The 25,915-nt window shown below is 42.1% G+C and overlaps 1 protein-coding gene across 2 annotated transcripts in view; it reads left to right on the top strand.

Moving 5' to 3' along the window:
• The window catches only part of LOC137553915 (sodium-dependent serotonin transporter-like), a 60,068-nt gene that overhangs the window by 16,270 nt on the left and 17,883 nt on the right, over positions 1-25,915 (top strand). The window contains exons 2-6 of one of the 2 annotated variants that reach the window (XM_068271471.1): positions 625-759; positions 1,825-2,044; positions 9,387-9,525; positions 12,265-12,399; positions 19,958-20,061. In XM_068271471.1, coding sequence (XP_068127572.1) covers positions 625-759; positions 1,825-2,044; positions 9,387-9,525; positions 12,265-12,399; positions 19,958-20,061 — 733 coding nt within the window. Of the gene's footprint in view, positions 1-624; positions 760-1,824; positions 2,055-9,386; positions 9,526-12,264; positions 12,400-19,957; positions 20,062-25,915 lie in introns of those variants that run through there. The other variant, XM_068271472.1, reaches the window with a different exon arrangement.

Consider the following 25,915-nt stretch of genomic DNA (forward strand, 5'->3'; position numbering starts at 1 on the left):
ATCAACAGGGATATGTGAGGGAGCAGGCTGGAGTTGTACTTTGTACTGGTTGAACTCGATGGACGTATGTCTTGTTTCAACCAAAATAACTATGTAACTATGTAACATAATAACCTTTAAAGAAAAAAACATGAATTTGTTAAAGCTTAGAGAACTCCTGCAATAAATCTGCAGTGTGTCTACTTCCTGCTTTCATTGAACCAGACAGATGTTTAACATCCTGTGTTTACATATTAGTTGTGTCTGCTAAGGACTGCTGAATTTCTGCACGGATACAGCTGAGAGATAAATTACACTTGTGATTACTTACAGATGGGGGGAATTAGACAGGCTCTTCTCTCTAAAAATGCACAGGGTGCATTTATCTCTGTTTTTCTTGTGTCCTGGGCAAGAGTTCAGGTCTTCTTTAACTGCTATTCTCTGATCAAGGTATCAACTGGTGAGACTCTGTGGAAGTCACATACAGTATCTGCTATCAAGTTAATATTGTCACATGTGTGTCTTGTTCCAGGTGTCATTGCGCAAGGCTTCATATGTCATTTCTAGTTTATATTCCTTTATGATGATTGTATTCATCATATGATAAACCATATATCCAAGTACTGTTTTCTTTTCTTTTTTTAGGAGCATTCTTAATTCCATATACAATAATGGCCGTTTTTGGCGGTGTCCCTCTTTTCTACATGGAGCTGGCTCTAGGACAATTTCACAGAACTGGCGCTATATCCATATGGAAACGCATCTGTCCTATCTTTAAAGGTAAAGATAAAAGTAAGCAGTTATTGATAAACATGAAGGACAGATCTGTAACATGCTATAATGTTAAATTGAGATTTCCCATATTGGACTGAAATTCAGTAGTGTTCTGTTTTCCTCTGCTATGAGACGAGGGGGTGTTTAGGCTGAAACTAGGCAGTCATACTAAATAGTCATCCCAGTGCCTTCAGCATCTCATTCCTCTTCAGAGACCAGACTACTTGAAAACTCCTTTACTGACCATCATTGTAGTTCCCACAACAACCTGCAGCTGCAATCTTCCCACTTGTTCTCCTCTCTCACATATGAATGTTCCCAGTCTGTGTTCTTTCAAGTTAAAGTACAAAGTATACTATAGAGCAGGAGTGTCAAACTCAAATACAAAGGGTGCCAAAATGAACACTAGGACAAAGTCGCAGGCCAACCTCAGTGTGTAGTGGCCACCTCCCTGCCTTATAAAGTCTCCTGGTCTCTGATGGCCCCCTTTCTCCACTATACAGTTCCCTGGTGTCTAGTGCCCCCCCCCCTTACCTCTACTATACAGTTCCCTGGTGTCTAGTGGGCCTCCCTTCCCTATACAGTTCCCTGGTGTCTAGTGGTCCTTCCTCCTCTATACAGTTCACTGGTATATAGTGGCACCTCCCCTATACAGTTTCCCAGTATCTAGTGCCCCCATCCACGCCCTATACAGTTCCCTGGTATCTAGTGGCCCCCTCCCTTCCCTATACGGTTCCCTTCCTCCCCCATATGGCCTCCATGGTTCTATAGGGCTTCACCTCCAATATAGCATCCCTGGTGGTCTAGAGTGGGCCAAACATAATGCAAACTGGGGAAATCACTTGTGTGACACATCTGTTAGCACCATGGGCCAGATTTGGCCCTCAGGCTGGAGTTTGACATGTATGGTCTAGAAGACGTCAAAATGAGAATTTTGTGCTGTTGGGGATGGGATGGGAGAAGGGAATTGATTTCCATGTGGCTATCAGGTTATCTGCCTGGATCTGAATTTGCCATACTAGCCTCAGTAACTGCACTTATTAAATCATATCTCATTTTCTTTTTGTTTAGGCATTGGGTTTGCAATATGCATCATTGGTTTGTATGTGTCCTTCTACTACAACACCATTATTGCTTGGGCTTTGTATTATTTGTACTCCTCGTTTTCTACTACCCTGCCATGGACAAGCTGTGACAATCCATGGAATACAGAAAACTGCACTAACTATTTTGGAAAGAGCAACATATCTTGGAACAATTATTCCAGATCCCCTGCTGAAGAGTTTTATACGTAAGTGCATGTAAGTGAATTCAACTAAGTGTATAGCAATGCAGTACTCAGACATAACATACCTTAAAACGGTTTAAAACCCTGACATAATATTCAATAAAAACATGTTTTGCTACTTTTTATATGCCATATGGTTATCATATTTGCATTTGTGCATAAGTATTATTATTCATTTAGAAATTATAAGTTCCCAAAAATACAGTTTTTTGCTTTGTGAGCTGACTGCATTTTATTAATGACTGGTTTTATTCATTATTTATTGAAGGCAGACTGCTTTGACTCTCTGTCTGTGTGGAGCTGCTTCTCCACAGTCAGAGAATGTGTCACATTGCTCACTTGATACATTTACGTAAACACAAGATAACATGGGCCTCGATTCATCAAGACTTATCGAATTAATTACCGACAGCTTGGTAAAATACTAAACTCGATAAGTTGATTTCAGGATTCATCAAAGTTATCTACAGCTGTTAGCGAGCATTCGGTAATCATTCGATAATGATGCGATAAAACGGAAGAAAGTGCAATTCAATGAAAATGAAAGTGGGCGTGGTTTAGCGTTACATTTAGAATTAGTTATCCCCTTCACTGCTCTGTCGTTATTCCTGTCAGATCATTGCTGACAGAGAAGATGGAGCCATTTGAAGTGGTTATGTATCAGCTGAGAGTGATTCAAAGGTGCAGAAGGGCAAGAATAAGGTCTAGAACCATATCAATTTGCAAAAGAATGGATTTATTTGCTATACCAGGTCATCTGCATTTTTCTTGAATCATCTTGTAAGAGAACCCAACAGTGCCAGGGTGAACTAAATTTTTAGCTGCACTACATTTTTTTCAGAAAAGGCTCCTATCAAGCCGTAGCTGGCGAAATTGTGGGATTGTCCCAAGCCACTTCCAGAATCCTGGTCCAGGTGTTAAGCCCTATTCGGAATGTTGCTACGTGGTGTTCAAAGGACTGCCTTTTTACCCACAATTCCATGGGAATCTTATCGCCTTGTGTGAAATTACTGCTGTAAAATGGAAATATCGACACTTTACCGAATGGTTACCGATATTTTATCGAAGTCACACCGAATGCAGAAAAACCCTGATGAATACAACTAGAAATTGATAAACTTTGAATTCGGTAATTTAACAAACTGGAAAAAGTTATCGCAAAGACAATGATGAATTGAGGCCATAATCTACAACTTCGGATGCGACCACATTTCACTGCACTGAACTTTCAAGCTCTGTGTGTAGCCCTTCCAATGCTGGTCTAGCAAAAAAGAAAAAATGCTGGTTGCATATAATATGCTGAAAATAATGTTTTAGAGCAAAGATGAAATGCTGGGTTATATTCCGCTTTAAAGCAGAAAAATTGAAATGCGTAGAAGAGTAAAATTAAAAAAGGCATTATCTTTATTTTTTATGAATTAACTGGTAGAGTTTTGCTTTGACCATATTTGTTTCACCTAATAAGCATTCTTGAATTTTTAGATTTTTGGAAAGTTCCCCAATTTATAAATAATCTGTTATAATTAACCACTTACAAAAATATCCACTGACCAGTAGAAAAACACGACCCATTTCTTTTCAGCTCTGTATACTGTCAGGATTATTTCGGCATGCTTACTTCTATGCTGTGCACATAAAACACAGCCATTTTATAGTGTTTCTGATAGAAACTGATAGATAATAGTAATGCTTGCTGCCAGTCAATGGTCCAATGGATTTGTGCAGGTATTAAAGATAAGCAACATTGGCTCCTGCTTTTGTGCAGTTATATTTAAGAGCAATCTATACTACAAAATTAATACAGTTACTATTGTTACAAAGGCCTGCAGATTGGCCTTACTGTACGTATTGGAAATTCCTAGCTAGCCGCAAACTAAAATGAAAGATATATTTTGATATAAAGTTACAAAAGAATTTGTGCAGCACCTAACTATGTTTAGAGATGGCCCGAACCTCCGATTTTCGGTTCGCGAACTCCCGTGAAAGTTCGGTTCGTGCAAACTTTTGCAAACCGCAATAGACTTCAATGGGGAGACGAACTTTAAAAACTAGAAACATTTATGCTGGCCACCAAAGTGATGGAAAAGATGTTTCAAGGGGTCTAACACCTGGAAGGGGGCATGGATGAGTGTAATAGATGCCAAAAGTCCCGGGGAAAAATCGACTGGATTGGACGCAAAGCAGCGTTTTAAGGGCAGAAATCACATTGAATGCTAAATTGCAGGCCTAAAGTGCTTTAAAACATCTTGCATGTGTATACATCAATCAGGGAGTGTAATTAGAGTACTGCTTCACACTGACACACCAAACTCACTGTGTAACACACCGCAAACAGCTGTTTGTGTAGTGACGGTCGTGCTGGACTGGTGCGCACCATGGCGAGAGTGCAGGCCGTGGCGGTTTTCAAGCCCATATGGTCGCCGGGCTGTGGTAGCTCAATGATAGGACAACAGTGACTGTCCAGCTGATCAAATTTGGTCTGTCCACAATGAAGCAACGACCTTATTATCTTGGGTGTACATGCATTTTGTTTTGTTGCTGCAGCTGCAGTGCAGCCAGAAAAATTAGGCAGGCATGTACACGCACCAGAAAAAGTAGTATAGTGGCCTTAAAAATTAAGGAATCCACCTGGAGTCCTGGACCCTGTAGGTGGTGGTGGAGAAGGCAGTCAAGCGGCCTGCGGGCAGAGGTGCTGTGTGGGGAGCGACTTAGTCTTGGGGCAGGCAGTCACACGGCGTGCAGGCAGAGATGCTGTGTGTGGGGAGTGACTTAGTCTTCGGGCAGGCAGTAGCCCACTGGGATCAATGCCTCATTCATTTTGATAAAGGTGAGGTACTGAACACTTTTGTGACTTAAGCGACTTCTCTTCTCAGTGACAATGCCTCCAGCTGCGCTGAAGGTTTTTTCTGACAGGACGCATGACGCAGGGCAAGACAGAAGTTGGATGGCAAATTGTAACAGCTCTGTCCACAGGTCAAGCCTGCGCACCCAGTAGTCCATCGCTGCTCATACTGTCGATGGTACTTTCTCTACCATTGTTAAAGAAAGCGTACGGCTGGGGAGTCAGGGTTCGATTACGGTCCGGAGTTGGAGCCTGAGAAACGGCTACAACCACACATCCAAGGAAGGCAGCAGACATGGCATGCAAGTCCCGAGGTAGTGACAAAAAATAACAATACAGGAGGACTTTTGAGGCCCTGCTGTATATGAGACAAATCAATTTTAAATATTTTAACGAGAATCTGTTATGGAGGGCAAGTATGCCATCCATTTAAATGCACTGACTGCCAGGTATAATACAATGTGCAGTCACAGATGTAGTGAAAGGTATGCAATGACTGGTATTACAATACAATGTGCAGCTGTCACACAGGTGCAGTTAACAGGTATGCTCAGAGTGGTATATTACACAGCTTGTGGTCACACAGGTACTGTGAACAAATATGCAATGACTGGTATTACAAATGTGCACGTGTCACACACAGACAGGTATCGGACAGGCACAGTGACACTGCGTGTGCTCACGTATGGGGGTGGGTGCACTGAAGTGAACAACAGGTAGTAGGTATATGCAGTGATGGGTATTACAATGTACACCTGTCACACACAGACAGGTACCAGACAGGCACAGTGACACTGCGCGCACTCACAACGGTAGGTGGGTGCACAGTGAACAACAGGTAGGTATATGCAGTGATGGGTATTACAATGTGCACATGTCACACACACAGGTAGTCACTGAATCTGCTGGGCCTGGCAGTGGCACACACACTAGGAATTACCAAGGCTGTCTATGCAACACAAGTATCAGTGGGCCACACAAAAAAAAAAAAAAAAAGATCACAAGAACAAGATTAGCTCTCAGAAGAGCTGTTGAGGGGTGCTTTTTTAGCAATAAGAATTAGCAAGGAGCAAGCTAAGAAGCCTACAAGAGCCTAACTAAGCTTTACCTATGAGAGTCTGCAGCAGCTTTTCCTTCTCTAATTAATGCAGGCAAACGAGTGAGTACAAAGCCTGACACTGCCTGCCTTTTATAAGGTGGGGGGGGGGGGGGAGTGGCTCCAGGAGGGAGTGTAGCCTGATTGGCTACAATGTGCCTGCTGACTGTGATGTAGAGGGTGAAAGTTGACCCTCATGATGCCCTATGGGGGCGAACCGAACTTCCGGAAAGATTTGCTGTTCTCCGCGATCGCGAACCCCGGAAGTTCACCAGGAACCGTTCACCGGCGAACCGTTCGGGCCATCTCTCTCTATGTTATATGTAAATTCTATAATGAAAGTGCAATTTCCTTTGAATAATGACCCAATAACATTTAGGAAGCTACTTTCCACTAGAGCGAATCTGCATGCATTTCCTTCATGCAGATTCGCATAGACAACACAATCCACTTGTGTGGGATTGTGTGCGGTTTGTCGTGCAGAAAAAATCTGTACGGCAGACCCATCAGAATTTGCACACCGCACACTTGCACGCGATTCGTTGGTAATGTAATTTAATAGGAAAACCGCAAGCGTTTTTGTCTTGTGGTTTTCCCGGCGTTTCCGCGTGCGTTTCCGCTTGAAAACTCATGTCAATGCTTGCCGGCATTGACATGGTTAAAATCGCGTCGTGCAAACCGTGAGAGATTCCGCGTGAAAATCCGCATAGAAACGGCAAGGAAACTGCAACCGCATGTGGATTTGTTGCCGCGATTTTCCTGTCGAAATCGCGCCGCACTTGTGGAAACGGGCCCTTAGAGTGGTTTCATTTTCTGCCCATTCATGATTTTCATGCAGTGATAATGCAGTTTATCCACATACATAAACTCGGAAAACATATGGGATCAACATATGGGAACAAATAAAAGCCTAATAAAAAAAATTGCTTTAAGATGCTTCTAAAACATATGTGAAGAATAGCTCAAGTTTTCTGTCAGAGAATTCCAGACTACAAGACGTTTCTGCATTTTTTTAATCTTACCTCAGGACCAACAAGAAAATTACAAATTATTAATTCTGTTGCCTGGAATGATCTGTACAGATCATTTTAGGTGTGAGGTGTCAGGTTTAAAATTACCACTGCACTGTAGTGTACATACCCTGTGCATGCTATTCAGCTGGAAGCCAACCAGCGTGTACTGCTCTTCAGAGAGGGGGTGGGGAGTATGTGTGAGTGGCATTTTGTTGCAGGAGTTTCCATTGAAGATCCTAAAAAATTGTAAAAAAAATGAGTGTGATTCCCCCTTCTCAAGCATCTTTTTAACTCCCTGACCCCAGGTGCAGACTGACATTGCCATTGCTCCATCGTGTAAATACTGTGGCCCATATGCAATTCACTTTTTCTCCTGAGTTTTCTCCTAGGTGATATTTTGAAATTTGTCAATAAAATGCCTTTTAAGCCACCAGAAAGCAAGAAAATACTCAAAATAATTTTGATACTACTTTTTCACCTACTTCTTTGTACTTTTTTAGTTGAAAAGTGCTGGAAAGTTATTTTAAATTGAAAATGAAAAATTATCTCCTAGAAGAAAGTGAATTGCATATGGCCCTGTGTCTCAGCACCAGGATAGAACAGGTAATAAGTGTAGCGCTCAGCTGTCATGTTTTACACTAAACAACACCTACCTAAATACAAAAGTTGGATTAGGATAAAAGAACATTGTAACAATTAAGGTGCCCATACACTCATCAGATTGGCAGCAGATAGATAAGAAATGCATCTGATGATCTATCTGATGCGTTTTTAGAACATTTCTTACCAGGATAGAATTCCAATAGATTTCAGTTTGAAATCTATTGAAATTCGATCTGATGGCATTTTTTTGCCATCAGATTTCCATTAAGGCCAATGCAAACTGATAAGCAATCTCATCAGATCGGCCTAAATTTTCCACCCTGCCAGTTCGATGGAAATCCATCGAAATCGATCGAAATCGGCCATCGATCGGTCGATTGTCCAACCGATTTGCAAACGATCAATCGATCGATCGATCGGGATCGATCGGTCGGCCAGAAAATCGGCTGAGTGTATGGGCCCCTTACACACTTACACCCTTACACTCAGCCGATTTTCTGGCCGACCGATCGATCCCGATCGATCGATCGATTGATCGTTTGCAAATCGGTTGGCCAATCGACCGATCGATGGGCGATTTCGATCGATTTCGATGGATTTCCATCGAACTGGCTGGGTGGAAAATTTAGGTCGATCTGATGAGATTGCTTATCAGTTTGCATTGGCCTTAATGGAAATCTGATGGCAAAAAAATGCCATCAGATCGAATTTCAATAGATTTCAAACTGAAATCTATTGGAATTCTATCCTGGTAAAAAATGTTCTAAAAACGCATCAGATAGATCATCAGATGCATTTCTTATCTATCTGCTGCCAATCTGACGAGTGTATGGGCACCTTAAGAACTCACTCCTCTAAAGCTGTTTTCATATGTTAATTATCGCTCAAGTTTTCTTGAGCAGATCATTAGATTACAACAAATTCACATGCATTACACAATCACTAGTCCATTTTGCAAACAATTGTTATACCTGAATGAAGCCTCCATGGTCTTAACAAAATTGATGTTTTAATAAGAAAATTCTAAACTGAAGTGCTCTGTCATCGCTTTTACTCTTAAAGAGGAACTTTAACCAAGGATTGAACTTCATCCCAATCAGTAGCCGACACTCCCTATTCGAGAAAACTTTATCTTTTCTTGAATAGATCCCCAGGGAGGATTGTATGGTTGATATTGTGTTGAAAATCCCTTCCACAGTGTGATGTCATGGTCATGGTTTATACATGAGCTCTATTCTTCTAACCTTTCAGCAACCATTCCATGAACCTGGCGATGGTTGAAAACATCAGGCATCTAGTAACCAGGGGCGTAACTAAAGGGAAGCAGTCACTGAGATCGCAGGGGAGCCCAGAGCTGGGGGGGGGGGGGCGCAACTACTAACCTTCCCTTCCTCCGGTACAGTGGACTACACTTCAGATCAGGCGTTTTTGTGGCTAAACATGTAATGGGTATGAAGATCATGATGGCCACACTTGTTTTATGACCCTTGTGAGATGGGCCCCAAGGCTGAGAAGGGCACCAAGAGGAGGCAAGGAAAGGGGTGTGGACATTGGAGTATTCACTGGGATGGCCTATGAATTGTAGTTACACCACTGTTAGTAACAGAGACATTTTCAAAAAATCCAGTTAATTCTGCTGGCTCACACATGTTCCCTGTGTTGTCCACTGTTGTCAAGTGTTCATAAATTTAGAGTCACTGTTCTATTTGTCAGTAAAACTGAGAACAGCCAGTCTGTCATAGAATTAATGGAATTCTATGGCCTCATATGTATGTGTCTGTGTTGTTGCAGGAGGCATGTGCTGGGTATACATGAAGCAGATGGACTGGATCATGTTGGTGGCTTGCGTTGGCAGCTTCTCATCTGCCTCTTTCTCATTTTTACTATTGTTTACTTCAGTTTGTGGAAAGGAGTGAAAACATCTGGAAAGGTAAGAAACAGTCTGCAGTGATGTCTTCCTGTAAATCACAGACTGCATACGTGTTCCAGGTTGGGTTGAGCTCAAAACTAGAGATAGTCAATAGGATGCTAATGAGTTTGAGTTGATGCAAATTATATGCTAATGTTATGCAGATTTGTGGAGCCAATGGACTAAACAAATGCAGTAGCTAATAATTTTGAATTCCAAGCTGCATAAATTAACAAAAACAAATTTCATCAAATCAAATTTATTAGGACTTGTTTGTCTATCTCTACTCTTTATATCTCTACTCTAACATATACTCTTGACAATGTAACAACAAATCCTTGAGGGTAGTCTATGTCCCCATGTTCCAACACATGGCTTCCATATACTACTTAAAGTGATTCCAAGCACTGCAAAAGTTTGCTAGAAACGTTGAACGGTCCTGTAAAGACATTCTTATCAAGACTTATCTCTCAGCTTTATTTATTTGTGCCCATTAGGAGTGTCTTAAAGTGCGAAAAAAACACACAATCAGTGTGGCCCATAGTGTTTGTGCCCAATCGTTAGGGCAACACTGTGGGGAACGAGTGCTATTTAGAAATGTCACTAGGGGCATAACTACAGGGAAGCAGCTCCAAGGAACCCAGAGCTGTGAGGTGGCCCCATCTACTACTTCACTCCCTCTGATAAAGGGGTCCATGCTTCAGATCAGGTGTTTTTGTGGCTACACTTGTTATGGGTGTGACGTTTATGATGTCCACACTTGTTTTATGACCCTTGCAAGATGCACCACCACTCCCTGACCCCCAGTGCAGACTGACATTGCCATTGCTCCACTGTGTAAATACCATATCTCAGCACCAGGATAGAACAGGTGATGTGTAGCGCTCATCTGTCATGTTTTATGCTAAATAACGCCTACCTAAATACAAAAGTTAGATTAGGAAAAAAGAACATTGGAACAATAAAAAGTCACTCCTAGGCCCGGATTTACCTCACAGGAGCCTATAGGCACAGATGTTGTGGTGCCCTAGTCTTCACCCTCCATGAACCTTCAAAGCCACACTGAACCACATTACAAGTGTGATGGCTGGCCTAGCTGTCACCTCTCCCTTAATTATCTCGCCTGTCACAGGTAGCTACAGGTGCCCCTTAGTATTTGGTAGCCAGAATTACCCAAAATATTAAGTTGATACTTGATGGTGTCCCCAAGTATTAGGTATCTAGGGGAACCTCAGTATTAAGTATCTAGAAGTGCCCCTGACTAAAGGGAGATCTTAGCAGTGGAATGCTGAGCCTGGTGATGGTTGAAAACATTTGGCATCTAGTAACCAGGGGCGTAACTAAAGGGAAGCAGTCACTGAGATCGCAGGGGGGCCCAGAGCTGGGGGAGGGAGCAACTACTAACCTTCCCTTCTTCGGATTAGGAGGACTATACTTCAGATCAGGTGTTTGTGTGGCTACACTGTTATGGGTGTGAAGATCATGATGGCCACACTTGTTTTATGACCCTTGTGAGATGGGCCCCAAGGCTGAGATGGTCACAAAGGTTAGGCAAGGGAAAGGGTGTGAACATTGGAGGGGCCTCATCAAAGTTTTTCTGGGGGCTCCATGATTTGTAGTTATGCCCCTACATGTCACTCAGGTTTTAGCAAGTTAGATGAACTGTTCAGTGAGGGGCGGAGCAAAGATGGGGCTCTACATGATGCAGCACCTTCTGGCAGGAGAGGTAAACACAAAAACAATTGCTCTGCCATGCTGATACCTGTGAGATCTGTATACCTGTGAGGGCTGGTGCACACCGAGCGGCTTTTGCAGCGTTTCTGCAGCTGCTCGCGGCTGCGGATCCGCTTGGTCAATGTATCTCAATGGGGTGGTTCACACCAGAGCGGGAGGCGTTTTGCAGAAACGCATACTCCCGGGGTGAGGCATTTTTTGGATTGTGGATGCGTTTCTGCTTCAATGTTAAGTATAGGAAATACGCAAACCGCTCTGAAAACCGGCAGTTCAGAGCGGTTTTGCAGGCGTTTTTTGTTACAGAAGCTGTTCAGTAACAGCTTTACTGTAACAATATCTGAAATCTACTACACCAAAAACGCTTCACAAAACCGCAAAATGCTAGCTGAAACGCTACAGAAAAATAACAAAAAGCGTTTCAAAATCTGCTAGCATTTTACAGATCTGCTAGCGGGTTTTGGTGTGCACCAGGCCTGAGATCTGTTAATTTCTTCGCTGAGTCAGCCTTAATTGTCCTCTGCGGCCAAGTTCCTCTAGTGCATGTGTGAGGGTTAAAGCTGTCAGTAAGCACTTATTTTTGTAGCCTAGAAGTGGCACACTATTATTTAGTACACACATTCATAGGCCCATATCCTATTAACTTTTATGCAGAATTTTCGCGATGTAGATATTTTCAAACCATAAAAATAAAATACTTTTAAAGTTCAAACCAAGCAAAAAATTAATTGAAATGTTTTATAGTACCTTTTTTCCTACCTTTTAGTACTGTTTCTGTTGCTGAAAAGTTTTTTTAGATAAGATGAAAAAATATCTCCTTGGAGAAAGCTTAGGAGAAAGGGTAATATTATATGGCCCATCGTATGTCTTTTTCCTGGTTGAGTAGTCAGCTGCACAAAGCATAAAACACTGAAAAGTTATCTTCATGTTTGTGCCATAGAAAAATACTGCTCTGAAGAGTGTGAGCCAAAGAGAAATGGTCCTGTAAAATGTCAGTTCTTCAGTCACACCCAGGGCTTTGCATTCCAGGTGGTATGGGTGACAGCAACATTTCCCTATGTGGTCCTCTTCATTCTCCTAATCCGAGGTGCTACACTACCTGGGGCATGGAGGGGGATCCTGTTCTACCTGAGACCCAACTGGGAGAAGCTGACAGACACCGCAGTAAGTAACACAGCAACAATTTACTACATGATCTTTATCAAACAAATAAGCATGACACACATGTTAAAAAAAAGGCAAACACAAATACGGATATGAACCAGTTTAAAATGTAACTTTTGTTACAATCAATGACAAAATGGAAAGGAAAGGAACAAATAAAATAACTGAAAAACACTACTGATAGAGAAGTCACGGTTCTTTCTAAGCATCGAGCACAACCTAATGTGCGTTTCTCAATTCAAACAGACTGCTTCCTCAGAGGTGAATTTTCCTAATGTGTATACTATACACTCACCTAAAAGATTATTAGGAACACCATACTAATATGGTGTTTGACCCCTTAACAAGGTGCTGAAAGCATTCTTTAGAAATGTTGGCCCATATTGATAGGATAGCATCTTGCAGTTGATGGAGATTTGTGGGATGCACATCCAGGGCACGAAGCTCCTGTTCCATCACATCCCAAAGATGCTCTATTGGGTTGAGATCTGGTGACTGGCCATTTTGGTACAGTGAACTCATTGTTATGTTCAAGAAACCAATTTGAAATGATTCGAGCTTTGTGACATGGTGCATCATCCTACTGGGAGTAGCCATCAGAGGATGGGTACATGGTGGTCATGAAGGGATGGACATGTAGCCTCTTTTTCCTATTTGTAGTGGAGATGAGTGGTACCCGATCGGGTCTTCTGCTGCTGTAGCCCATCCGCCTCAAGGTTGTGCGTGTTGTGGCTTCACAAATACTTTGCTGAATACCTCGGTTGTAACGAGTGGTTATTTCAGTCAACGTTGCTCTTCTATCAGCTTGAATCAGTCGGCCCATTCTCCTCTGACCTCTAGCATCAACAAGGCATTTTCGCCCACAGGACTGCCGCATACTGGATGTTTTTCCCTTTTCACACCATTCTTTGTAAACCCTAGAAATGGTTGTGCATGAAAATCCCAGTAACTGAGCAGATTGTAAAATACTCAGACCAGCCCATCTGGCACCAACAACCATGCAACGCTCAAATCACCTTTCTTTCCCATTCTGACATTCAGTTTGGAGTTCAGGAGATTCTCTTGACCAGGACCACACCCCTAAACACATTGAAGCATCTGCCATGTGATTGGTTGATTAGATAATTGCATTCATGAGAAATTGAACAAATGTTTCTAATAATGCTTTAGGTGAGTGTATGTGTAATGTGACTTGCGGTAACTTGGTGAACATGTAATGTTACATTCCCTAAAAACAAGTGGTAGAAGTCCTTCACGCTACATCAGACTATCAGGAACAACACCACATATGGTTATGAAAACTACCCTATCTCCCTGATCTCCAGCATGGAGGGCCTTAGTAAAAAGATACATTTAGCTACAGCAGGAACTATGTGCCTGTTTCGGGATGTGTTCTGTGGGTAATGGATGCTCTACACGTTGTACTACTTTAACCCCCCTGGCGGTTTGCAAAAAATCCGCCAGGGGGCAGCAAATCTTTTTTTTTAATTTTTTTTTTTTTTTTTCATGTAGCGAGACAAAGTCTCGCTACATGATAGCCGCTGCTCAGCGGCATCCCCCCAGCCCCTCCGATCGCCGCCGGCGATCGGAGATCAGGAGATCCCGTTCAAAGAACGGGATCTCCTGGAGGGCTTCCCCCGTCGCCATGGCGACGGGCGGGATGACGTCACCGACGTCATCGACGTCGTGACGTCAGAGGGGACTCCGATCTGCCTCATAGCGCTGCCTGGCACTGATTGGCCAGGCAGCGCACGGGGTCTGGGGGGGGGGGCGGCCGCGGCGAGAGGAATTGCGGCGGATCGGCGGGTAGCGGCGGCGATCAGATGCTACACGCAGCTAGCAAAGTGCTAGCTGCGTGTAGCAAAAAAAAAATTATGCAAATCGGCCCAGCGGGGCCTGAGCGGTGCCTCCCGGCGGCATAGCCCGTGCTCAGCACGGGCTTACCGCCAGGGAGGTTAATACAAACTTAAAGAGGAACTTCAGCCTAAACAAACATACTGTCATTAAATTACATTAGTTATGTTAATTAAAATAGATAGGTAATATAATCTCTTACCCACCCTGTTTCAAAAGAACAGGCAAATGTTTGGGATTTCATGGGGGCAGCCATGTTTTTGGTTGAAAGGCGGTCACAGGGAGCATGAAACACAGTTCCAACTGTTCTGTGTCCTGATCACTCATCCCAGTTGCTAGGCAACGAGAACAACAACATCAGAAATCCCATCATGCTTTGCACAGTATCAGGGGAAAAATGCCTGGGCAGTTGTCTTTGATGGGGCGGAGCATAGCTTTTGTGCAGCCAAAAATGAGGCTTGGATAAGAAAAATAAAGTTCTGATGCTGTGAAACTGTTAAAGAAACACCAAGCCTTTTCAGTGCAGCGTAGAGTAGATTTTTATTCTGGAGGTTCACTTTAATTAAAAGTGTAACATTTTTCTGTTACTATTTAAAAAAAGCTGACATTAGGAAGAAATACTACAGGGGATGCATGCCGCATCTGCTTTATGCAACTCCTGCCAGTATACCAGCATCTGGGTGAACATCACAGAAAGACTGAAGCAGATGACAGACTTGAATAGCAAACATCATAGCGCTTCATGTAGAGAAAGACACTGACAGCGCCAGCCTTTGCAAATGTAAATGTTTCATTCAATTACCCATCTCATTTCATCCACTATTGTATTAATGCTGGCTCTCCTGTGTTTTGTAAAGCATTGGCCATAATAGACTTCCTGTTTGTAATTACAGACCAGAGACCTTTTTCAAAATCTGAAATTCAATTGTCTCTATGATTTAAATTACAATATTAAATAGCATGATGTTTGTGTCTTGGATAAACTGGTCAGTGCTGTGCAAACCAACACGCAGTTGTAATAATTACCTTAAAGTGGGATAAAACGCCATATTAACTGAAAACATTAAAATTAATCATCCACTAAGAAATTATTTATTTACCTTAACTATCCTGTTGCTTTTAGTGTTTACTGTCAGATTTAAGAGAAATGTGCTATGAAAAAAAAAAAGAAAATAATATTTCTGCAGGTTTTCATACTTACTGATTCCCTGTGATGCCAAAAGTGACATCACTTATGCCCCTTTGTTTTTGTTTTTTTGCTTAACCCAGCTCAGTGTTAATTTACTGTTGGTGTCCTTATTATAGTATCTGAAATGGGAAGATTCTGTTACTTGCATATTGATATAAGCTTGTTACTGTATTTTAGGGGAAAAACCTGTTGGCACTGCACAGCTCAGCAAAGACACATAGACAAGGTGAATATTTATAAAAAAAAATTTAAAAAAAGGGAATAAGAACAGATTTTAGAATTTTTTTTTATTTTAATCCATATTTGGGGCACTAATATTTTTAGGAATTTTTTTCATTTTTGGATTTACAACCCCCTTTAATGTTGCAGGAAAAATTATTATTGAACTGTGCTAGCCCAAGTTATTTTTTATTTTCTCTCCTATCAATGTTACTTCCATTTTTTTTATCTGAAATGTTTTCTGATATGTAATAAATATTTCTAAGCAGTCAGTGTCACAGTCTACCTTTCATCAATAAAAAAAAATAAAACAAATCTTGTAAAAAATAAAACAAGAAATCTGCTATGATACAATGTAAGTAACTCTATATTAAATGTCATTCATTACATAAGCCGGCTTATTTATCTTAAAATGCCCAATAAATGCTCCAACAGTGCAGTAAAGATGATTAGTGTGATGTTAATTTTTACTTAGTTGATGCAAATGTTGTTGCAAATTGCATGCAGCTTGAAACTGAGCCAATCCAAATCAGCAATGTGATTTTGATTGGCCAAATTGAAACAAAATTTGTATCAACTCATAACATTAACATTTCATAAACCTCCTCTACTGTCCAGAAATGAACATATAATAGAAAAATGCCAGCAATTTACAGTAAGTGTGTATTATCTCTGTGATGTACTGTAGTTCGGACAATAAAATGGGGAACTTTTTAAAAAATAATGGGACTGAGTACTGTAAATGTTTCCAGTGGGGAGAGATTTACCCCTTTAAAATTTGAATTACTTGCAAGATGCAAGAACGGTTGTACGTAAAGTTAAAGATCAAATTGTTGTACGCTTTCTTTACTGAAAACCTAAATATTGCCACACTTAGGCCTCTTTTAGATGGGAGCCTGAACTGCATGCTTGCTGGGCAGTTCAGTGTCCTGTCTGTCACCCAGTAGTAACCCAGGTGGCATTACCCAGCATACAGGCGACATGTTACACCTGAGCATGGCTGCGGCCACACTCAGATGTGACTCAATGGGGGCCGCCTGTCCACCACCAGTACCGAGCACTAACAATCTGCCCTCCTTCTTCTGTCCATATGAAACAGAAGAAGGTGCTTTTTAAAAATAGCTAGGGAAAACTGCAAACTGATATCACCCAACAGAGAGATGATACGAAGAGCAGCATCAATTGTTTATATTACCCTGCTGCTTGGATAGTGCAGTTGGGCTAAAATGATGTCACCAGTCAATGTAAAGCTAATTTAAGGTATCGACAAGTTTTATAAATATTTTACAGTGAATGTAATCAGAGGAGGATCAGGAAAGTGTAGGTGGGATTCTATAGGCATCTGGAGTTCACCTTTAAAGAGGGGCTTTCAGCCATACTATCTCAGAAAAAAAAATTATCAGTAGAGAAATACTTGCTCTACTTACATAACATATGTATTGCACTGTTGACATTTCGATTTCAGTGTGTAATGATCTGCTCAGCTGTCTGCATGGGCAGACAGCTGTTTGTCCATTCTTTAGGTCTGAGTGCTGCAGGTCTCTGGAAAAGAGACCTGTCTATACTGTGCAAGTTTCAGAGTTGCTCTGCTGGTCAGGAATTTGCATACACTTGTCATGCAAATTGCCTGGCTGCCTCCTTTGATGGCTTGCAGTATAAATACCTTATGCTCTCAGAATTCCTTGCTGGTCATAGAGGTTTGTTCCTGCTGAACTCACCTGGAGTGTCAGCCATTGCTATCTTAGTGTAGCTAATTCTTGGGGAGTGCTCCTTGCATTCCTATTTAGTGCAGTCAAGTTTGTGTTTAATTTGTACTGCCTATTCTGTCTTGTCTGTCTTGCGATTGTGTTGTCGCCAGCGGTGGTCGACAGGAAATCGTTCTGTCTGTTGGGATCGCACTCGCCCTAGCGGTAGCGGCAGTGGTTCCTTCTGTACTCTGTCTGGGAGTGTAGGCCAGAGCTGCGGTTGCTACTGGTTACTCCTTCTGTCTTGCAATTGTCTTGTCGCCAGCGGCGGTCGACAGGAAATCGTTCTGTCTGTCTGGAACGCATCCGCTCTAGCGGTAGCGGCGGTGGTTCCTTCTGTACTCTGTCTGGGAGTGTAAGCCAGAGCTGCGGTTGCTACTGGCTACTCCTTCTGTCTGTCTTGTCTGGTACGAACACTTGCTGTAGGCTCGGTGAGGTAACCGTTTAGCAAGCGTTCACGTTCTCTATTTCGTGTTTGTGTTACTTTGGTTAGTTAGGGTGGCACGCTTATCACTGTGTGCCTAACGCGCGGTGATCGTGCTTAAACGCGTTCGCTGTTGCGAATGAGTGTGGTGTTCGCGTTTAGCTAGCGTTTGTTATTTCCCTTGATGTTCTGATCTTGGTTATTAGCTGTGTCTTTGCTAGCCTTGTGCTCTGTCTTGCTCAGTCTTGTGTCACTATTGGCAATCTCCATTCTTGCGATTGCATTCCCACTTGGTTTCCGCTGTTGTGTGTTCACCGTCGCTGGGTGGCGACTAGATTGGTGGACACACATACATTCTATCTCTGTGCTCTTTCAGTCTTGTGTCGCTGTTGGCAATCGCCACTCTTGCGATTGTGTTCCCACTTGGTTTTCGCTGTTGTGTGTTCACCGTCGCTGGGTGGCGACTAGATTGGTGGACACACATACATTCTATCTCTGTGCTCTTTCAGTCTTGTGTCGCTGTTGGCAATCGCCACTCTTGCGATTGCGTTCCCACTTGGTTTCCGCTGTTGTGTGTTCACCGTCGCTGGGTGGCGACTAGATTGGTGGACACACATACATTCTGTTTCTGTACTTACTTTTCTCTCTACAGGTGCATTGCACCAAATCTGGGTTCTATCGTTTAATACGCTTGTGGAGGACTTCCGCAGTGTCAGCGCACATCTTGTGCGCTGACCACGGAGATAATTCCACAATCGTTACATAGTGATTTTTCTACAGTAAAAAAAAGAGAAAATCCTTCCTAACATTTCCCATTTCAACTGTGGCTATTTTGAAAACAATCCTGATGTCATTTTCTCCCTTACTCTCCTCTGCCTGATTTACCTGCCCTTCAGTATAGAAAATGCATTGTCTCAGCATGAGGAATATTGGCCAATCAGAGAGGAACAGAGGTGTGGGAGGGGAAAACAGTAGGAAAAGAGACTTCAGACAATCAGGCTGCATTAGTTAAGTCTGAGGGGAAGTAGAGCAGCATAAAAAGGACAACCCAGCATGCCCTGCAACTTCCTTTTTGTGTACCAAATTTTGTGTGTACCAAGTAAGAGTCAGGTAAACTGGGTAATGATATTTTATCAACAAGAAAGGTAATAGTGATTTTAACTTTTGGATTGCCTGGTTAGCATCCTTATTACTTGTTTACCAGATAAAAATAAAGAATTGATTTTTGATTTTATGCCCGACAGTTACTCTTTAAAGTGGTCTGAAAGTCAGCATTTCTACTTTGCTCTAAAAGATTCCTCACGGCTTGAAAACTATTATCCCAGAATTTTTTTTACCAGAACATCACTGAAATAGTTAGTTAAACAAAGCACTTTGTCTTGCTATTTGGCTTCCAATCCGCATCCAAACTGGAGATAACAGTATCTTTGTTTGCATTGCAATGCTGATACATGTGTGTAAACACAGTGTAACAAGTGAAAAGGAGCTCTCTGTGAAGCTCTATGTGCTTCAAGCACACAAACAGCTCAGAATAGCTAATTAGAAGATATTAATAAATTAAAAAAAGAAGTTTGAATAAGATGCAATGGCAGGTGTCAGGGCAAGATAAACTACACTTTGGAAACTTGTAATTTGTAATCAGACAATATTACTTATGCACACAAGCAAATATGATAACTGTATGAGTAATAAAAAGTAGGAAAAACACATTTTTATTGAATCTTATGTCGGAGTTTCAGACCACTTTAATGTTTATTAACATGCACTATAATTCATTTTAACATTTTAAAATCATGAATTACACATAAAATAAAAAGTGATTTGAAACCAAGATATTATCCACAAAATACCTGCCTTAATGAACATTAGTACACAAGAATTAGTGTCTGCTATGTTCATCCACATCCAATTTTGAAAGGCCACTAATTGACCACTTTTACCACCTCCATGTATTATGTACCTACACAATCTGTTCATGGTATTCAAGATCTGTTGGCCCTCAATGCTACATGGAGTTGGTAAAATTAGCCAATCAAAATTTGATGTGTGTACCAGGCTTCAGTTTTACTGCAACATAATAAGGAATCTTTAACCAAAAAAATGTGAATTTCTCTTCCTCCATTTCAGGTGTGGGTGGACGCTGCTGCTCAGATATTCTTCTCTTTGGGACCAGGATTTGGAGTGCTTTTAGCACTTGCTAGTTATAATCCATTCAACAACAACTGTTATAGGTAGGACCTCAGAAAAGAGCTTCATGCTACAAATATGCATTTTCTAGTCAAGCACATTTTTTTTACCAAGTGTTTTGTGATTTTCTATAGTGTTGTAAAGTAATCACAAAATCATATTTTTTTCAGTGAAATGGTTCCTCCAGAAAAAAAAAAGTAAAAATGTATCAATTTGTTAATGCATATCTGAATGCTACACAAATCATATTTGACATTGATAGTGTGTGACATTACTCGTTCTGATATCGCATCGATGCGCACCTGATTGAGAAAGTTGACCATACATCTTGCAGCATGTCCAACCAATACATGCAACCGATTTCGGCCTGAAATTGGTCGCATCGTCGATCGGTCATGCTCAGCACCCATTTTTATCCGATTCGATAAAAGTTATCGACAATAATTATCTAACTGGATGGTCGATTCGCCCCCAAGTTGCCTGATGTATGGCAACTTTAACTAACCATTTTGAAACGTTTAACAATAGAAGAAAAGGTAGTTCTGAAATTACTCGTAGGCCTGTCAGAGCAGGACATTAAACCGCCTGTCAACCCCCCTCCCCCACCATCACCAAGAAGAGTGTGATTCAAACTCATTTCACAACACAAATAAAATAGAAGAGCTTATGGACATTGGAGGAGAAAATAAACTGATGAGAAAAACAATTGTATCTGTCCTTTTTCTCCTAAAAATTGCTTTTTAAGATATCTAGTTTATCTAGTTTTTATGGTTTCATTGTCTGAAGTATGACAGGGCTCAAATCTAAGAATTATTGATCCTTTTTGTCTCTTTCCTGCTCTCAGAAGCCACTTACTGACAGGAAAGTGTTTTATGGCTATAATTACTTATCAGTAAAGGCTATTCTATAGTCCCTGTCCAACCCAGTCCCGACCCGGACAGAAACTGTCCCTTGCATACCTGTTTAACTCTTTCAGGCAGAGAAAGAAAAAAAGGAACACACTCTAGTTATTTGTGTGCTAGGCACTATACATACACATGTCTAACTGATCATTTCACATGTCCCCTTGGCTGTCCTTTAAAGGGAACCTTAACCAGCCGGGCGGTATGGACGAGCTCAGCTCGTCCATCACCGCCGGAGGCTGCCGCTCAGGCCCTGCTGGGCCGATTTTAGTGAAATAAAAAGCAGCACACGCAGCCGGCACTTTGCCAGCCGCGTGTGCTGCCTGATCGCCGCCGCTCTGCGGCGATCCGCCGCGAGCAGCGGCGAAAGAGGGTCCCCCCAGCCGCCTGAGCCCAGCGTAGCCGGAACAAAAAGTTCCGGCCAGCGCTAAGGGCTGGATCGGAGGCGGCTGACGTCAGGACGTCGGCTGACGTCCATGACGTCACTCCGCTCGTCGCTATGGCGACGATGTAAGCAAAACAAGGAAGGCCGCTCATTGCGGCCTTCCTTGTTTATTCTGGGCGCCGGAGGCGATCGGAAGAACGCCTCCGGAGCGCACTCTAGTGGGCTTTCATGCAGCCAACTTTCAGTTGGCTGCATGAAATAGTTTTTTTTTTATTTAAAAAAAACCCTCCTGCAGCTGCCCTGGCGATCTTAATAGAACGCCAGGGTGGTTATGTAGCTAAAAAGAAGAGTTTACTTACCTGGGGCTTCTATCGACCCCCTGCAGATGTCCCGTGATTTTTAGCAATCTTTCATAGCTAAGCTGATTACAAGCAAGGGAAAAGAGGAGGGAGTATGGAGTTATGAATCATTGAGTTTTCCTTTGTAGAAATACAGTAATTTTTAGTAGGCTGAATTTCTAGTCTGAAACTACTATTACACTGAGGTCTACCTGCCTAAGATGAATATTTCTCCTGTTATTTTAGAGCAGCATCCGTTGTGAGTCTCTGGTGAAAGACCTTAATGACTAATTTGGTGCATGAGCTCAGGACTGCTGATAGATTTGCTCTACTTCCTTTTCTGTTAAGAACCAGCCTTTAACTGTGTTTACAACTGTGTCTTATCACTAATGAGTAGCGCTAAGCAGACTATTGATCCCTGCTTATTCAACAACAACAACAACAACAAATAACATTTGTAAAGCGCTTTTCTCCCGTGGGACTCAAAGCGCATAAGCATGGCTCCGACCATCGTGGTACAGAGGAAGAATTTTATAAATCTGGAAATGCCAGGCTAAACAGGTGGCTTTTCAGTCTGGATTTGAATAGCTCCAGGGATGGTGCTGTCTTTACTGGATGTGGTAGGGAGTTCCAAAGAGTAGGGGCAGCATGACAGAAGGCTCTGTCTCCAGATTTTTTGAGGTGCACTCTGGGAGTGACCAAGTTTATAGAACTTGCTGATCTGAGGTTGTGAGAGGTGTGGTGCAGCTTCAGCAAGTCCTTCATGTATCCAGGGCCCAGATTGTGCAGGGATTTGAATGTCAGCAGTCCAATCTTGAAGAGTATTCTCCATTCTACTGGTAGCCAGTGCAGTGAGCGAAGGATCGGTGTAATGTGACAGTGGCGAGGCTGGTTTGTTAGCAATCTGGCAGCAGCATTCTGCACTAATTGCAGGCGACGCAGGTCTTTTTTGGGGAGGCCAGCATAAAGGGCATTGCAGTAGTCCAGCCGTGATGTGATGAAGGCGTGGACTAGGGTTTGAAGATCCTCTGGGGGAATCAGATGTTTAATCTTTGCAATGTTCTTCAGATGAAAGAAGGAAGATTTAACTACAGATGAAATTTGGTTTCTGAAACTCAATTCCCCATCGATTAGTACGCCAAGGCTGCGCACAAGGTTGGAGCTGTTTATGTCTGAATTCCCAATCCTGATTGGTGGTGCTTTAGGATAGAGCTGTTTTGATGGCGAACACTGGCTTTGGACAAACAGGACCTCAGTTTTGTCAGCATTCAGTTTCAACCAGTTATCATTCATCCATGCCTGAAGCTCAGCTAAGCAAGAGTTTATTTTTGGGGTAGGGTCTGTTCCACCAGGTTTGAAGGACAGGTATAGCTGTGTGTCATCGGCGTAGCAGTGGTACGTCAGGCCATGTCGTTGGATAAGTGTACCGAGTGGCAACATGTAGATTGCAAACAGCAGAGGGGATAGGATTGATCCTTGTGGCACTCCGAATTGTAGAGGTGCAGGTTTGGACATTATAGGTCCTAGGGATACTCTCTGTGTTCTGTCAGTCAGGAATGATCTGAACCACTGGAGGACTGATCCACTGATGCCACAGTACTCCTGCAGTCTGTTAAGCAGGATTTCATGGTCAACTGTATCAAAAGCAGCTGAGAGATCCAACAGGATTAGGATGGAGCATTCCCCTCTGTCCCTTGCCATGAGCAGATCGTTGCAGACTTGGATGAGGGCTGTTTCACAGCTGTGGTGTTTCTTAAAGCCAGATTGTAGAGGGTCCAGGATGTTGTTTTCTGACAGCCTGGTTTCAAGTTGCAGATAGACAGCCTTTTCAATAACTTTACCTAAGAAGGGGAGGTTGGAGACAGGTCTGTAGCTGCTCATAGCATCTGGATCCATGGAAGGTTTTTTAAGAAGGGGCTTGATGATTCCTTCTTTTAGAGAGGTAGGAAACCTCCCTGCTTGCAGAGAGCAATTTACTATTTTGTGAAATGCTGGACCAAGCAGGTCAGGGCATTTCAGCATATGTTTAGTTGGTCCAGGGTCCAGGTCGCAGGTTGTCTGGCGGAGACGACAGAGGATGTCTGAGATCTCTTCCTCACTAATACTTTTGAAATCAGTCCAGGGTGTTAGGTTGTTTTTGCAGCTATTTCCATTAGTTGCATGAGTCTTGGGTGCTGTGGACTGAATGAGGTGCAATGATTCCATTGACTTCACCTGAGCACTTGAGCCAGGTCAGCAGACTCATGGAACAAAGTTGTATAAGGTCATACAATGATTTCAGAAAGCATGGTGGCTATTTCAGAGGAAATGTTACAACTAAATCATTACTTTCAATTTTCATACCAGCGATGACCTTATTCATAAAACAAAGAATCAGGTCAACATGAATTGATTAACAATATCGTAGGTTTATTGCCTCGGCCGTCTGTAAACAGACACAATGTAAAGGTGTATGATAGTATGAGGAACGACCCTGAGCTTTTCTATCAATGCCAATTCTAAAATCACCTGCTTAAAAATCAAAAGTTCTTTTAAAGCTTACAATATCTTTGATGGATAAATGCATTAAATGGAACATTAAGTGACATGACATGATGAGATAGTCATGCAGTGCCTAGCATACAAATAAATATGCTGTGATGCTTTTCTTCTTTCTCTGCCTGAAAGAGTTAATATTCAGCTATGCAACTGTTTTTCTCCAGTCCAAGTCAGACTACTGATAAGGAATTACAGCCATAAATACTTAGCTCTAGGAAGCCCAGTTCTCTGCCAGGAAAGGAAAGATAAAAAAGGTCAATAGTTCATATATTTGAGCATAATGAGACACAGAAAGAGGCTGTTACATTCAGCTGAGACAAAACAATACACCTGCTTTTTTAAGTAAACATAACATAAAACTGTGGGATATCTAAAAGTCATTTTTAGGATTAGGAGGATAGATACAATTGGTTAATAGATACAATTGGTTATCTCTTCACTTTGTTTTCTCTTTAAATAAGTGAAGCCCTCTAGTGACATGGATGGGTTTGTGACAGTGGGTCACTTGCCTAAAGCATTCAAATTACCCTAGCTGCACCTCTTGCCATGCATTGGCCCCACTATGCACCTAACTTTTCTCCTGAGTTTTTTCACAGCAGATATTTCACCTTATCAATAAAACATTTTTAAGCTTACAACAAGCAAAAAATACTGTAAATAAGTTTGATATCATTTTTTAACCATTAATTGCTATTTTTTTTATAGATAACAAGACATCTCTTGGGGAAAACTGAGTAGAAAAGTTAATTGAATATGGGTGATTGTATTATTGATTATTTGGTAATTGAATAGTGATCATTGTATTTGTAATTAAGTTCCTTAATCAAAAGTGATAGTATAAACCCTAACATCCAGCTGTTATGTTAACTTAGATTCTTTGTATATCTAGTTAAGGAGGATGCTAGTTGAAATCTACGCCCTGTTTTGATGCGGTTGTGGCTTCCACAGCGTAGATTTCAGTTGACCACTGCCGCTGCATGTTCCCGCCGTTCTCGACGCTCCCACCGATTGCGTCACTCTCTTCCCGCTGCTGCTCACTCGCCCTGCCATCTCTATGACAGCAGAGCCAGGTGAGCAGGTTAGGAGCTGATTTCATTGGCTCCTGACACTGTCGATTAATGTAAGCATCTCCCATTGGCTTACATTGATCACGCGTTCAGGAGCCAATGAAAGTGGCTCCTGACTGGCTGTCAAAACTCTGCCGTCATAAGAGACAGCAGAGTGGGTGGTCTGAGGTTGCCAGCGTTCAGTGTGGATGGCAGTTGTGGTGGGTGTGTGTGGCCTTTTATGGTATCTGGGGTCTCTGGTCCTTAAAGAAAACCTGAACTGAAAATTAAAAGTCAAAATAAGCATACACAAGTCATACTTACCTTCCATGTAGTCTACTCCTCGGTGTCTTTCTCCTGTCCTGCGTCCTGTTTGTTCACTGTGATCAAGGGAATTTTCCGTCCTCCATTTTGAAAATGTCCATTACCCATAACAGCTTTCTGGTCAGCACACTGTTAAACTGTAACATCGCCCACTTGAGCCATAGGGAAACATGGACATTACCTGGTACATCAGTTTTCCTCTCAGCTATAACTGACAGCAACTGATATTTTACTGACAGCAACTGATATATTTCAGATCTGACAAAATATTGTCAGAACTGGAAGGGATTATTGTCAGAAGAAAATGGTGAGCTTCTAAAAGGAACTGATGGCAAGGTCACTATGCAATGTTCATTTGAAGTTAC

Source organism: Hyperolius riggenbachi, chromosome 1 (assembly GCF_040937935.1).
Source record: "Hyperolius riggenbachi isolate aHypRig1 chromosome 1, aHypRig1.pri, whole genome shotgun sequence".
NCBI classification, from domain to species: domain Eukaryota; kingdom Metazoa; phylum Chordata; class Amphibia; order Anura; family Hyperoliidae; genus Hyperolius; species Hyperolius riggenbachi.